The 14,611-nt window shown below is 42.5% G+C and overlaps 1 protein-coding gene across 1 annotated transcript; it reads left to right on the forward strand.

Annotated features, from left to right (window-relative positions):
• Nucleotides 1–1,867: 1,867 nt before the first annotated feature.
• Nucleotides 1,868–12,889, forward strand: lmo4b (LIM domain only 4b). Its single transcript, XM_069680532.1, has 5 exons — nucleotides 1,868–2,326; nucleotides 3,904–4,144; nucleotides 8,555–8,651; nucleotides 9,646–9,801; nucleotides 11,949–12,889. The coding sequence occupies exons 2-5, from the start codon at nucleotides 3,909–3,911 to the stop codon at nucleotides 11,955–11,957; spliced, it is 498 nt and encodes a 165-aa protein (XP_069536633.1). The 5' UTR covers nucleotides 1,868–2,326; nucleotides 3,904–3,908; the 3' UTR covers nucleotides 11,958–12,889.
• Nucleotides 12,890–14,611: the final 1,722 nt, after the last annotated feature.

Here is a 14,611-nt window from a genome sequence, read left to right on the forward strand (position 1 = left end):
CACAGAGTGAATCCCAATCTGAAGTTAACCACCATGTTGAATGTGGCTCTCTTGCTTTTTCCCACAGGACAAGCAGATTCATTATGGAGCACTGTGGTCTCCTTTTCATCTCGGTGAGATCACCCCTGTGGGGAGTATCAACACTGCGAGCCACATCTGACGCTCCCTTGTCCCTCTTTAAACATTGAAATAGTGTTCAGCCATATTGTTGTGTGTGTTTTTTCTATCTGGTCTGCTTCATAATGCAGCTGCTTGGAAACTGCCACAGGACGAAAAGATCTCTGCGGAGAAGGAGATGATCAATTTCTGAGGAAAAATCCCCTCCTCACAGCTCCCTGACCCCTCCACACCCTCCTCTTCCTCCTCCTCCTCACTCCAACTAGCCATAGTTATTTTGTAAAAGAGCTGCAGAAAAAGAAACACTCAAAGTAATTTCTCTTGCCCAGTTATGAAAAGCTCATTAAAACAGGCCTGGAACAAACAAAGCTTTTCCTGTGAGGCCCCTTTTCAAATTCATTTCATAATTTCCCTCTGTTTTAATCATTTATATCAATTAATCATTCCTTGGTGGAAAAGACATTCTTTGCCATCTTCTGTGGTTTTTTTGTTCTAGTGAGTGAGAGGCTTGATGAGAGTGTCAGGAGAACGTGGCTCAAACCAAGGTGGAGTTGCATCGGCTTTGCCAAAGGGAAATCAGCTTGATGCAGCAAAATCTCTTTGGAGCTGCGAGAATAATTAAACAATTAAAGTCAAGAAAAAGATCATCTTTATACATCTGATGTCTTTCTAATGAAGCCGGGGGCATCTTATAATGAAGCTGTTTTGTCATGTAAAACCGCTGCACCAATCTCACACAACACTTCGCTCTGCCAACTTTGCTCCAATAGAAACACTTTTTTTTTGTTTAACCAGAGACGTCACTTGTTTTGCACGGAACAATTGGGTGCTGCAGCTTTTATTTTGGTAAAAGCTGGATATAAAAGGAGAGGACTTCCTTCTCTTTCCACCCAGTGTTAGAGAACATGTCAGCACCACATTATTTTTACTAAAAGATGCTGCAATTGCTTCTTCTTTATCTTCTCTTTGTAGAAAAAAAACTGTATCAGGATGAATGAACTAAAGCATCTCAGCCAAATCGAGGTCTTGCAGATTAGCCTTAATAGGTGTTGAAACCAATGACCTGAGGCTTAATGAGGTTGTAAACGACAGCAGGCCTTGCTGCGATTATTTTCAGTGACAGACGATGGCGCCACTACGCAGCTATTAGGCCTTGATATTTCCCAGAGGTTGGAGTCACCCTCGGTAAACTAAGTAGTTATTGAATGTCAACTAATTAAAGTCAGACGTGAGATGAATGCACTTTACTGGATGTTGCTATGCAGCGAGAATTTAGAAAAATGTTCAGCTTGCGCTCATATGAAAGCAGTGAAAAGGCGGGTACGTCAGTTTTAGGGGGCTGATATTACAGCAAATCACTCTCTGTATGAATATTATTGAAGATTAAAGAACACAATATTTCAAAATAAGAAAATGTATTATTGCAACAAATATTAAGATGAAGTACTCTAAGAAAAGGTGACGTTTAATGAGTGTATCATGACTATTTTAAGGGTTTCTATCCGGTCTTTCAATGTTTGCAAGTGTTTGCAGTTACCGTTTCTTTTGCACCTCTTCGGTCCGTCTCCACCGTTCACCTCCACCGTTTCCATCCTTTGCGTGTCCAAGTCAATCTCACCTCCCTCTGATTGGCTGGATTTGTTATTCCTCCTAAATGGACTGCGCGCTGATTGGCTGCGGCGGCACCTTCGTCACGCGGCTAAAAGGGGTTTTTACTGGAGGTTTCTTCCTGTCAGCGACACATGTAGAACAAGCAGCTAACGGGACCCACAGAGCAGACCGGAGGAGAGACTCAATTATAGCCTCTCTGCCAGCCCCTCGTTATTTCTTTCCCCTTTTCTTTTGCCAAAACACGCACGTCTTCTCGCTCTGAGGAAATTACGGCACGCGCAGACCTGTAATTACAGCTTGCAATGGACTCCTTTTGTTCCAGCGAAAAACAGAGCAGTAAAGCAGCAACAGTCAAACGGGAACCATCCAGTGGAAATACTATCTGATAACTCCATTTGCTCGGCGCTCCGCTTGTTGACTGCCAGTGAATATCCGAGCTCGAGCCCTCCTCGTCGCGCGGAGCTGGAGGCCGACCTCGCGCGGTAGTGTGTCCGCGTTTTACCTGTACTTTTTTGGGACGGTTGTAGCTTACCTGTTTCCGTACCTACTCTTCAAGTCATTAACTTTACAGCCATTACACTTAAAAGAAACAAACGAGGTGGGTGTTTGTTGATATTATGTTGCACTGTGACTCTTTTATGTGTATTTTATTCTATGTTAATTCTAGTTTACACTGGAAACTACCCTCGTCTGCTCTACTTGTGTTTTTCTGGTGAATTGAATGCTTGCTGTGATATTTATTAGCATGTGAGACATTATCCCTCTCCTCTTTATAAAACATATTCACGCATTTACCCCGAAATAACACCGATGTGATACTACTTTTCTTTCATTTTCGTTTAAAAGCAGCAGCTAGCAGCGGACAGGACCTTTTAGCACATGGCTGCCTGATATGTTTTTTTCTTCCTCTCTCCCTCTTTCTCTCTCTCTCTCTCGCTCTCTTCTATTTCCATGACTTGCGCCCAAATTGCCTGCCCGTGTAATTACTTGAGTTAGCCCATTTAAGTTAAAAGCCACCCCCCACCCTCCTCCTCCTCCTCCTCCTCCTCTTCCCCTCCTGTCCCCTCCATCCCTCAGCGGAAAAAAAAGAAAAACTCCTCTCTGAATGAAACTTGACGATGGTCCGTCTTGTTTATCCAGGGAGTCACTTTCAGGTCGGCCTTTTGATTCATCTCCTTTTAGATTTAATCAGCACTAAGGTACGCTGTGGTTTGTCCCTAAGAGCCATCGCTAATGGGCTTACTGAATGCTTTTCTGTGTGCACCCCCTCCCTCCCACCTCTTCCCCAACTCTAATTAGCCTACCTGCCTTTCAACAAAGATTTGGCTTTATCCATGTAGTCTGCCTCACCAAATTGGAGAGGATTACATGTGAAAGAAACCACATTAATTTTGCGGTTGGAACAAATGCCTGCATTGCATCAGATTAAAACACTTAGCATCATTACAGCTGATCTGTGGTTTATCTGCTCTATTAAGGTGATGTTAAATGTCGCTTGCGTCATATTTATCGCTGCAGGTCAAAGGCCATGTGTGCATCAAGTGTTGGTAAACACAACAAGCCAAACTATTTCATTAGTCGGTTTGAAGCCGAGTTATTCATACAGTCTCCCCTTTGCGTTTTGCTATAATATTCACCTCAGCAGCTATTCAGACTGCAAAAGAGTGAGGAATGGGCGGTGAAGTATTGAGCCGCTTTTTAGAATTTCTTAGGACAGCTCAACAAAAGCCCAGCGCTGCATAATTGTTCCTCTAGCTCTCAGTCTTATCAGTTAACAGACATTCATCATGAGAGGTCCAGTGAAGCAACAGCACGGGGATGACACGGGGAGATCAAGGGCAGATTAGTTCACTAAATGACTCGTAGATCTGTTGTAGCAGGACTCAGAGTGGTTCCCCTTTATCTGCTATTGTGCTTTGGTACGATTCGCAGTCTGCAGACGCTTAACAACTAACAAGCTGATTTAAGAAGAAGTTTGAGGAAATTTGCTAATTTGACTTGTTTGTGGTGTACGTCATCAAATTACCGTGTTGTGTAGGGATTCAATAGCCCTGTGACCCTCTTCAGGTCCTGACCCGATTGTATACAAAACAATACTGGCAAACACATGAACAGCAACCTAAACCCAGCGGACTGTTAACATCATCTCTTTTCTGTGTGTGTGTTTTTTTTTAGGGACAATGGTGAATCCCGGAGGCAGCAGCCAGCCACCACCGGTGGGCACAGGTTCTCTGTCCTGGAAGCGGTGTGCAGGCTGCGGGGGCAAAATCGCAGACCGTTTCCTCCTCTACACCATGGACAGCTACTGGCACAGCCGATGCCTCAAGTGCTCCTGCTGCCAGGCCCAGCTGGGCGAAATCGGCACGTCGTGCTACACAAAAAGCGGCATGATCCTCTGTAGAAACGACTACATCAGGTGAGAAAAGACTCGTTAATATGACAGATTATCTGAGGTCTAATGTTTGCATGCATTTTAAATACAGTCTTTTCTCAGAAATCAGATAACTTTACTTAAAAAGTCCTGAATTCTGTGAACAAACTATAATAAATCCAGTTAGAAACAGAGAAAAACAGGGCTGATTTAACAGATTTTGCTTGTCGTACAATGATCAGCAAGGCTGGGCTTTTTTTCTCCGTAACATGTGTCTCAAATTGTACTAGTTCATTAAAGTATCCTGGTTGAAGTCCCCCTGCTCTGCCCTGAAAGAGGTCAAACACGCTGGCATGTTGACAGAGCGCAAATCAAAAGAGTTGCTCTGCAGGCCATCTGCATGTCTGTCCTGTTTGCTGTTCATGGTCAGCTGAGGTACAGAAAATTGGTCTTGTAAGATTTATGTTTGCTGCGCCAGACGTGCGCACATTGTTGGTGCTGGGCACGGATTATTGTTTTATTTTTTAGGTCTGTTTTTATGTAGCTGAAAAGAACGATTTAATTAGCAAAGAGAGCCTTTTTAAATATTGTAGTAGGTGTGCCAGACACCAGAGCTTATTGAGGCACTCTTATTCTGGTAATGTAGACCAGTCTTATGTCACCTCACGGGTTACTCGAAGTTCAAAGGCTTTTTTTGATTCACCACTTGGTCCAAAAAATGTATTTTAACCCTTTTAATTCAGTTTTGATTGTTATTCTGCCATTTTTATATCTTTACGAGACGTTTTCACGTTGTATTTTCCTGTTTTTATAAGTTAAAATACATGTCAATGAGTTCATTTCTTCTGCATTAATAATCTAAGAGGTGGAGCTGCACTACAGTCAACATGAACAGTGCTATTAAATCTGCACGAATAATTCAAAAAAAGTCTAAAGAGTGCCTGTGCGCTCTAAAACACCCACCTCATGAAAAGGATGAGGAAGTCAATGGGGTACTTCATTCATAATGGGACTATAACGTAATTAAAATTGGAAGGGGGGGGAATGTGGATACACCTTTCCACTTGTAATGAGAGCATGCTTGGTAGAAGAGCTAAAACGCATATTATGGAACCATGAGATCTCTGTGGAGATAAAGGAGCGAGGAGGGGGGGGGGGGGGGGGAAAACATCTGACAGTGAGTCTACACAATTAAATGCTTTAATTATAGTCCCCCTCCATTTCCTTTAGTCCTGATGGGTTTTATCTAATGAGATCTGGTCCCTGGCTTGTATCCGCTCCCAATGACGTGTCCGAAATGAATGAGAGCCACACTGCAAACAAAACATTTAATTAACCAAATTGGCTTTTGAGAGAGAGCAAGAGAGAAAGACAGATAGAGAAGAGGGATTATTGTGAAGGCCATTTGCTGCTGTTTTTTCCCCTCATCTTAAAGGGGCAGACTCATTTCTGTAATAGACTGCTAAACTGCCCGTACGACATACATTTTTAAGCTGCTTTTAAGCAGATCCAAACTTATATTAATAAAGCTGATGTGAAAACGCTCATTTGATTGATCTGGAGTCGAAACGCATCGCATCAGAGCTATAATGGGAAGTATGCCTGGCCTGGGACGATACCAATCTCCCATCAATCAAGAGGGAATACTCCCAAACATCACAGGACGAGCTGCATCTCTGTGCTTTCATGTCAAACTTAAAGCCAAAGTTGGATCATGTTGTTCTGAGCTGGAGGTGATATTATTTCTGCGGGCTGCTCGTGGAGGGAGAATTAATTTACTTGTGGCTGCTGGATTCAGGGAGAATGCTGTCCCCCTTAATTGAATAAGCCTAGGTAATTAAATGGCACTTTTCCAATAGAACGTGTGAGGTAAATCTAATAGTTGGTTATTTAATATCACTTTGAAGTCTGCCCACTCAAGCACTATGACAGCACAAGAGAATGTGAACTATTAGGCCGGGGAAAAAAAACGGGATCTCAGAAATTAATTAAATCGCATGCAATTTAGGGGAAACGTTTATCTTGATTTGTCATAACAGAATTAATTCAAGGCCTTCAATTCACTTGGGGCCAGATCTGTTACTCTGAATTAACCAAGTGTAATTTGGCTGATCCCCCTCCACCACCACCACCACCACCACCACCACACTCCACCCTTGCACACACACACCTCCCCATCCCCCTCTTCCCAAAACACATGCACATACACAGATCCACGCACGCCCTCCCTCATCCTCGCAATCTCCCCACCCCAACCCGTCCCCGGCCCCTCCACCCTTCCCTCTAATGCAGCTCTTGCCATTATGCAAAGCCCCGCTTCAGTATCAATATGGCCTTAGTGCTTTTAAGGTGCTTTGGCTGCTGATGTAGAGAGGCATTTTTAATGGACTGTGTTGCAGAAATCATTGTTGTGGGGTAATTTTACCCCACTCAAAGGCCTTGGTGAATGAGGTCTGCATTTACCAGACAGCCCAGCAGCAAAGCCATGCTATATTTCACCTGGCAGTCAGTGCTGAAATGAAATCCAATAGTCATTGCCTGTATAGACAACAGACAGCTCCAAATGCGTTTTTTCGTTTGTTATTTAATTTAATCAGACGCGATGGTCGCAGCAAAGTCACATCCGTGGGGGAGGAAAACAGATAAATCAAGATAAAGCCCTCCTCCAGAAACATCTTACGAACCGCTGATTTCTTTAGGAGGGAAAAGCCGAAACCAGATGTGTCACTGCAATTAAAGAGTCCCTTGGCCTTAATTATACCGACCTGGGGTGTCTACTTCACCTCGGCGCTGTAGGTCACTGGCAGAGGAGGCCATTACAGCCCAAGTTCAAGCTGATATAGCAACTTAATTGAGCACCTAAAGGCTCTGGCTCCTTAAATCAAATGCTATCAAGAGCTTTCCCTTGGTAAAATAATTAACCTGCTATGGGTGAAATATAAAAGGCTGTGGTGAAAAGTGGTCTTTGTTTCGACAAAGAGGAAACTCCTGGAGGAATAAATTCAGCGAGAACACAAGGAGCATATTTCCAATTTAAGTAAAGTTTGAATTTCAGACGGAGGCGGCTTTAATATGTGGGGAAAAGTGTAGTTCTGCTTTCCCCCACATTGCACGAGCATAAGAGTCTTAAAGCAAAGGCCTATATGTTCATTTCCACTATCATGTTTGTCCCAGTGAAAGCAGGGAATTGGCAGCGTTGTGACGACAGTCTCCAGTTAATTAGTTTCTGAAATTGAGTTTTGATGGAGCCTTTCCAAATGATGCCAAGACAAAATTTGCTTCTGCCTCGGCTGTCTTATTGAAAGCCATTTCTGTGTCCCCTTTGCAAAGAGCTCTTGCTTGTTTGTTCGTCAATATATCTAACAACTGCTTGGGTTAGAGTTGGGATGGTGGAAGCATTTATTCCCTCGCTTCGTCTCAGAGAGAATTTGTTAAATACTTTACGTTAAATTGTCCTCAAGAATGTCTGAACAGAAAAAATGTAATTCTCACAACGCTTTCCTCTTGTTTCTAATTTTGTTTTAACTTTATCTGATGCACGCACACCAATGTTAACCACTCCCCCCTCCCCTATCCCTTTCTTTTTCCATCCCTCTCTCCCCTTCTCTTCTCTCCGGAGCATGTCAGATGCCGTGCTCTTATTTGATTGCTTAGGAAAAGTGCAGTGATAGAGCAAACACCCGGTGAGATATGATGACAAATGGGTCCAGATCCCAGTAAATTACTTTCTGCTCAAATCGAAATTTCATTCAGTTTGCTGCTCACCGAGATGAAGTAATCTAAATTGTGGACTCAGAAGGAAGATAGAAGGGAAGCTGGAGCAAGCATTTCATTATCAAGAGGCAGAGGGAAGGAGAGAGAGGGAGGGAGGGAGAGAGAGAAGGTTAGGGACGAAAGAGATGAGCAGAAGCAAATCTAAAGTGTTGACACCATGATTGAAAAGGTTAACCCATGCACATTATATATCAACCCGAGTAGCTACGGGTTTCTAATGGAAACGCGGCACTGACAGAGCGTTCACAGGAGTCCTAATGGCAAAAGCACTATGTCTCCGCCTGGATGTACAATCAAATCCTCTTAGGTCCTGATTGCTTATGTTCCAGGTTATTATTAGGTTGCAAAAAATGTGCAGGAAAAGTAATATGCAGTTTCAGTGCTGGATGCTTGTGGGGAGCAGAGTGCTGGAGGATTCATTCTTACGTCGATATTGTGATGATTTTCTATTTCTTCATCCTGTTTTCCTCCTTTCTTTTTTTCCCTCCTGCATGTTTTCGCTTCATGTTAGAAATGGAGCTGGGAGATAGTGACTCAACATTGACTATACAGGACTTTTGTTTAGTCTTACATGCAACATGCAACATACAAACGTGTGGATGCTACATTATACATTATACAAGCCTATGCAGATGTAAACAGTGTGGTCCCGTAGTAACCTTGCTTTTCCTGTATTTGCAGATTATTCGGGAACAGTGGAGCCTGCAGCGCTTGCGGTCAGTCGATTCCAGCCAGTGAACTGGTGATGAGGGCGCAGGGCAACGTGTACCATCTCAAGGTAAACTTTCCTATATGAAGTTTTGTAAGAGTAAGAGAGCTACACATACTCTTTAATACAGTTGCATTGAATTTAATTCTTTGATATTACTTAGTTAATACACATGTTGTGATCAAGATGTCTTATTGTATGCGGTCAGCAAATGTTTTAAAGCTTTGCTGTCTTAGGATTTGAAGATGGCAGCACAGTAAATGCTGATGATTAATAAAACTGTATCTGGCAGTACGATGTATCAGGATCCAGGAGTTACAGTTTGTTGCAATACTTTAAACACGGCAATATACTGTTTGCTTTTTAAAAATCTCATCTTTGGAAAACTAACAACTCACCATGTGTCCAAAATCCGAGTAAAAAAATAGTTTACTTTGTTATGCAATCAAACTAAAGCGATATGCTTTTGTATTTATCACAGGGCCTTTAACACGCAACATTATAGCACTACATTCTGTACTGTCTGAGCAAGCAATGAACATTTACTAAAAAATAAAATCTATGGATGTAAACTATTAACTAAAAATTGATAGTGTTTTGGGGAAAGGCTACAACATAAATAATAGAATATACAGAATTTAAACTTTCAAATCTCTGTACTTGCAGAACCTGAAAGGCAAATAATTTTATTGCTGAAGAGCTGAAACAGTTTTTCAGTTGCTCAACTGAACATCACAAATTGAAGAGGCTTCTGGAATGCGTGAAATGCTGCTTTAATTTTGTCATATTTGTCACTCTAAAACTTGGTCCGACATTTTCTTCTAAATATTTTCTCCACCTTTCAGACTGAACCATTAATTAATTAGTCAAAAAAGGCTAAATACCCATCTTTCACACCTGTAGCCTGGCCCTCACCTGCACACACGGCTGTGCAGAAGTTCGTCTGCGTTCATGCAGCTTGTTCTGCATGTTCGCTCCACAGTGTTTTTACATAATATACATGCATGCTGCATCCTGGTCCTTTGGCCTTGTTGTGATCGGTTTTCTCTCCGCCCTCCTGCAGTGTTTCACATGTTCCACCTGCCGGAACCGGCTCGTCCCCGGGGATCGGTTCCACTACATCAACGGCAGCCTGTTCTGCGAACACGACAGACCCACAGCACTCATCAACGGCCATTTGAGTTCACTGCAGACGAACCCACTACTGCCCGACCAGAAGGTAAGAACCCCACCCTCCCGTCTCTCCTGAGTTCTTTGTGTTTTCATTTCAAAGTAATAAAAGAAGCAGCAGGCTTCAGAGTAAAGGACAAGTCAGTAAAAGGTTGTCATCAGTCAGCTGGAGTCATTAGCAGGAAAAGAAAAACATCTGTAATTTTCACGCCAACATTTTTCACTCTGTTTATATTGATGTTGTCGATGCAACTCCACTGCAAGGCATGCGCTGGATATTAAATCTTACAGAGCAGAGATGAATTTTATTCTTAGACAGCCAATGGATTTCTCCATCATTCTTGTTGGAGGACACGCACCCAGAAAATCTGTATTAACCGTCAGCACAAAACATGTGAAAATGATTGTTTTGTACTGCTGTCCTCGCACTCGGTTTGTTATGAACAGATACAACATTTGACTCATCTTGAATTTATTCTCTGTCCCGAGCCAAACTTCCAATTGTGCTGAAAAATGACGCTCGCTGCCATTAATACAGAGTGTTTAAAACAGCATTTGACTACAGTATCAACAAGACTGGGATCACCTGCGCTAAGTTATTACTCCAAGGCCGAAAATATGTTTTCAGGGCCCCGAGGTTGAACACAGACAGCAAGCTGCAGCAGCCAGTATATCATGAAAGCTGTCATCATGGCTTTCCCCTGATTTGATCTTGATGCCTCCAGTGAAAGCAAAACAGAAGGCCTAATCATATACGAAGGATAACTTCATTCTTCGGGATAGCTTCATTCTGCCCGCAGGAGATATAATCATTTTTGCCTCACAACAAGGAGCTTTATTGATACCTTGTCTGCACACACAGCACACAGAGAGATATGGCAGGGTGTTTGGAGTGTGTCACAGTCTGACTGAAAGAGGAATTATATTGTTGGGAGCATGCATTTCACCTTGAGTGGTTTTGTGAGTAGAGGAGAGGTAGAACTCCATTAAGCCCCCCCTCCGCCCTCCCCCCCTCCACGTCACAGGCCTTTTAAGGGCTTGTCACTTCTACAAATCAGCTCTTAGAGCTCTTAGAGCTCCTCACATTCAAATTGAAAGCCGTTGCATTATCTAGCTTAATTTTAAATGTCTGTTTAAGTCCTTACTCCCACCCCCGATGTCTCTTGTAGCGTGGCTGGTGTAGTAAATATGAGGCCTCATTGTTTATTTATGCGCTAACATCAATTGTAGTGAAAACTGCTGAATTATTGATGCTAAAATGCAATCTGAATATTGGCCCCGGTGCTTTAATTATAGCAGAGAGAGAATTATTAAATAAACAGAGACACATCGCTCAGTGGGAACAGTCTCAGGATGCTTTTGTTATCTCGCTGAGTGAAATAAGGAGAATTATCCTGCTGCTGGTGCACTTTATCACACAAGCATTTCTTCTGCTCTAACAGAATGTGGACAGCCTTGAATAACACAGACTTACAGTAGGATAACAGCTCTCCAAATCAATATACCTCATGTATCCTCAACAGCACAACACGGGCTGGTTTAGCAGAGAGAAAATGAAGCAGTCACTGCTCATACGGAAACACGAGGTTATCTACAGACCACTGTTTTGATTATGTGCGATTTTGCCGTGACATAATTGGTGTCCGCGTTTGTGGCGTAGGACATTTGATGCTCAGTTATTAAGCTTTCTTCCCAGCTTCTTCCTAATCTCTTTGTTCAGAACAGACAAATTACCTCTCTCATACAGAGCTGCTTTGACCCAGGGGAGTGAGACCCTCCCAGCGTCAGTCACTTTAATTAGCCCCCAAGTAGGAGTTTGCAATTACTAATAGACTGAAGCCCTCCTAGTGATTTGAGGGATGAAGGGAAAAGTAAATCAACCCTTAGAATCATAAAGAAGAAGAAGGAAAAAAAACCTGTCTCTGTTTCACAGGACTGAACATCTCCTGCAGTTATGTGGGAGCGTGGTTATAATTATACCAAAGAGAGATCGCTTCATGGATGCACTTTTAAGTTAATGCAAAGTAAATGGGACACCAGATGGTTTTCAAAGCCTGGCTGATCAATAAATTAAGCAGTCGAGCTGGTGGAAAGTTGACTCATCAGGGTGAAATATTTATGGCATTTTTCTGAACTGATGCTCTTAATGAGGGCCCGAAATTTAAAATGTTTTATTTTTCATCTCTCATTATTCAGGTGTGTTAGGCGGGAGCCGTGCGGGAAGCAGAATGTGTGCCTTCATTTTAGCCCTTACTCATTGTCACCCGAGACAGCGTGGATCAGCAGCACCCCAGCCTTTTAGCTGTGCTCCCAGGCCCTTTCGCCCTAAAGGAATCCTCCACCCATCTTGCCAGTATCCTGACTTTTTATTTCTGCTACCCCATCCCCAACGCTCAGCCTTCAACCTTGGCTTTTCCCCAAATATGGGTGGATACTTGCACTTAACGCACCTGAATCGGGACGCTGGGGACTCCATGACCTTGGAATTTAAAAAAAAGGACACTGATCAGAATCCAAGGGGACTCTTCAGGAAGAGAAATTAAATAACATGCAAGAGGATGTTGTGATGGAAAGAGAAAAAGACTAATATGGTTAAAGAGATGCAGATTTTCAACTCTGCATATTTGTTAAAAAGACATTTGGGGGGGAAATCCGGGACCTTTTCAGTTTCCTCTCTTCCTTTTCTATCCTCATTTCCCAACAACATGGTGTTTCCACTTTATATCTTTTAAGTGTTGTCAAAGGGGAATGTGTTTTTTTTTTCTTTGGTGGTATATATATATAAAAAAAGAGGGGTTTAAAAAAAAAAAAATCTGTGGCTTTTTGTGGAAAACAAATCATGAACACTCTCTTGGTGTATTTGTAAAACTACCATGTATGTACAGTATGCATGTAAATGTCGTTGTCCAGGCGTGGCTACAGTACATCTGACCCTCCGCACTCAGCTCCACTCCTCCCTCCTCCCCCCCCGAAACCTTTCCCCGTGGCTAACTGAAGAAATTTGCTCATAGTCAGTAATGTAGAGATCATCACCAACATATAAATGCTGAATGAAAGAGAAATTTATTTGTGATATTTTCCGAGACATTTGCTCCAGTATGGTGTATTTAATTAATAAAAATATTGAAGATTTAAAAGCCTCCTTTAATTCATTGTTAAATGCTGAATTATTACGCAAAGTTACAATTTGATCGACATGGGTTCAAGGATTTTTAACAAGAAATCTACTTTAAACCGGACTCTTTAAAAACAGGGCAAATCACCCAGATGGGAGTGGTTGTAGAACAAGTGCATGATTCGGTGAGATCGATTGATTTTGTTTGCCTTCGTCTGAGCGTCCAATTTTTTTCTTTTTCTTTGGATTTTCACTTCTTGTTGAAGTTGTATCTGTAGTCATCCATCTTTTCTTTGTTTGTTCAGCCATAGTAGATTACTGTTTACTCGCAACACTTGCAGAGACCGGAAAAGCAGCCGCTTAGCTCCGCCTACCCTCTCTGGCAGACCAACCACTGCTGGCTGATGGAAACGCGTCACTAACTGGGCGCCGCTTGTGATTTTTTTCCGTGAAAGTCGCCACAGACACCCAGTCTGTAATAATACTACATACTGCAAATTCATCAGTGTGCCAATCACCATTGTGTTACCTCATTCGGCGATAGATAAGTACTTAACAGACATTTATTTAGATGAAAATCTTCTTTTTGTCACAGCGTCACATTGACATCACAGCCCTTTCCCTCGGCACAATGTCTAACTCTGCTCAACGACCCTGTGTACCAACGCATGCAGCGCCGCACACGCTATCACAACAGCTGTTCAGTTCAGCAGTTTGTAGAAGAGACAACAAGTAAAAGAGCATCAACATATGTTAGCAGTTTTTAGTTGAAATTATTTTCCAGTCTGACGCTGATGATGGTCTTATGAAAATGTATCTACAGTCAGGTGAAAGGCAAAGATTAGGTGAATACAAGGATTTTTAGGTTACAGTTTTTGTGGCTTACCAAGGAAGTGACGAGATAGCCAATATCAGAAACACAACACACAGATAAAAGGCTGTGTTTTGTGTGTGCGAGTCTCTACTTTACACACATAACATTGTGAAGATGTCTTCCTGAGTCCCTTGTTGTTTCCACTAAAGCATTTCAGGGGCGTCTTCATGTCTGAATTACATAATTACTCCAAGATTCCATTTGCCCAAGTGCTCAAGAATGTATCTCTCATGCAGAAGCCTGATATTTAGTGCATGACTTGTCAGTCTCACCATTGAAAATCCCCATTGAAGATCCTGCAGTGCTGCCATTCAATTTCCAGCCCTGCAATCATCAAGGCGCATGATGAGCGTCTAACTGAAAATGGATAAACATGTATCCTCTCTCTCTGTTCAAATGACCGTTTGCTATTCATCACTCTAATACCTGACAGAAATGGAGGAAAATGTCCCTTTGAAGATTCAATTACTGCAGAGAGGGAGAGAGGTGTCTCTCTTTGGCAGCCACAAATTGAATGGGCTATTTGCAGAACAAATTGGTGTTTGAAGTCCTTGCAAGACCTAATAGGTCTGAAGGAGGAACCCGGTAATGGCTGATGCGCTTATCTGTGGAGAGTCTGGGCCCCTCATGAGCCGGCCGCCGCCGCTGAAACAATGCCGCCGTACAGGATGAGACTTTCATGCAGAAATCAGCTCCAATAGAAGAGGAAACAGGCCAGAAGAGTAAACAGACTTTTCAGTTTTATAATGGGGTTTGAAAGCCATTCAAATCTTGCAAGGCCCAAAGAAACGGATCTGATCTGAATGCCAATGTGTCTGAAAACATCTCCTAAAGTATGGTGAGTCCTAGAGGTTGAACCATGAGTCCTGC

The sequence above is a fragment of the Semicossyphus pulcher genome, unplaced genomic scaffold (genome assembly GCF_022749685.1).
Source record: "Semicossyphus pulcher isolate SPU_LCO1_2020_fin unplaced genomic scaffold, fSemPul1.0.p SCAF_4, whole genome shotgun sequence".
Classification (NCBI taxonomy): domain Eukaryota; kingdom Metazoa; phylum Chordata; class Actinopteri; order Labriformes; family Labridae; genus Semicossyphus; species Semicossyphus pulcher.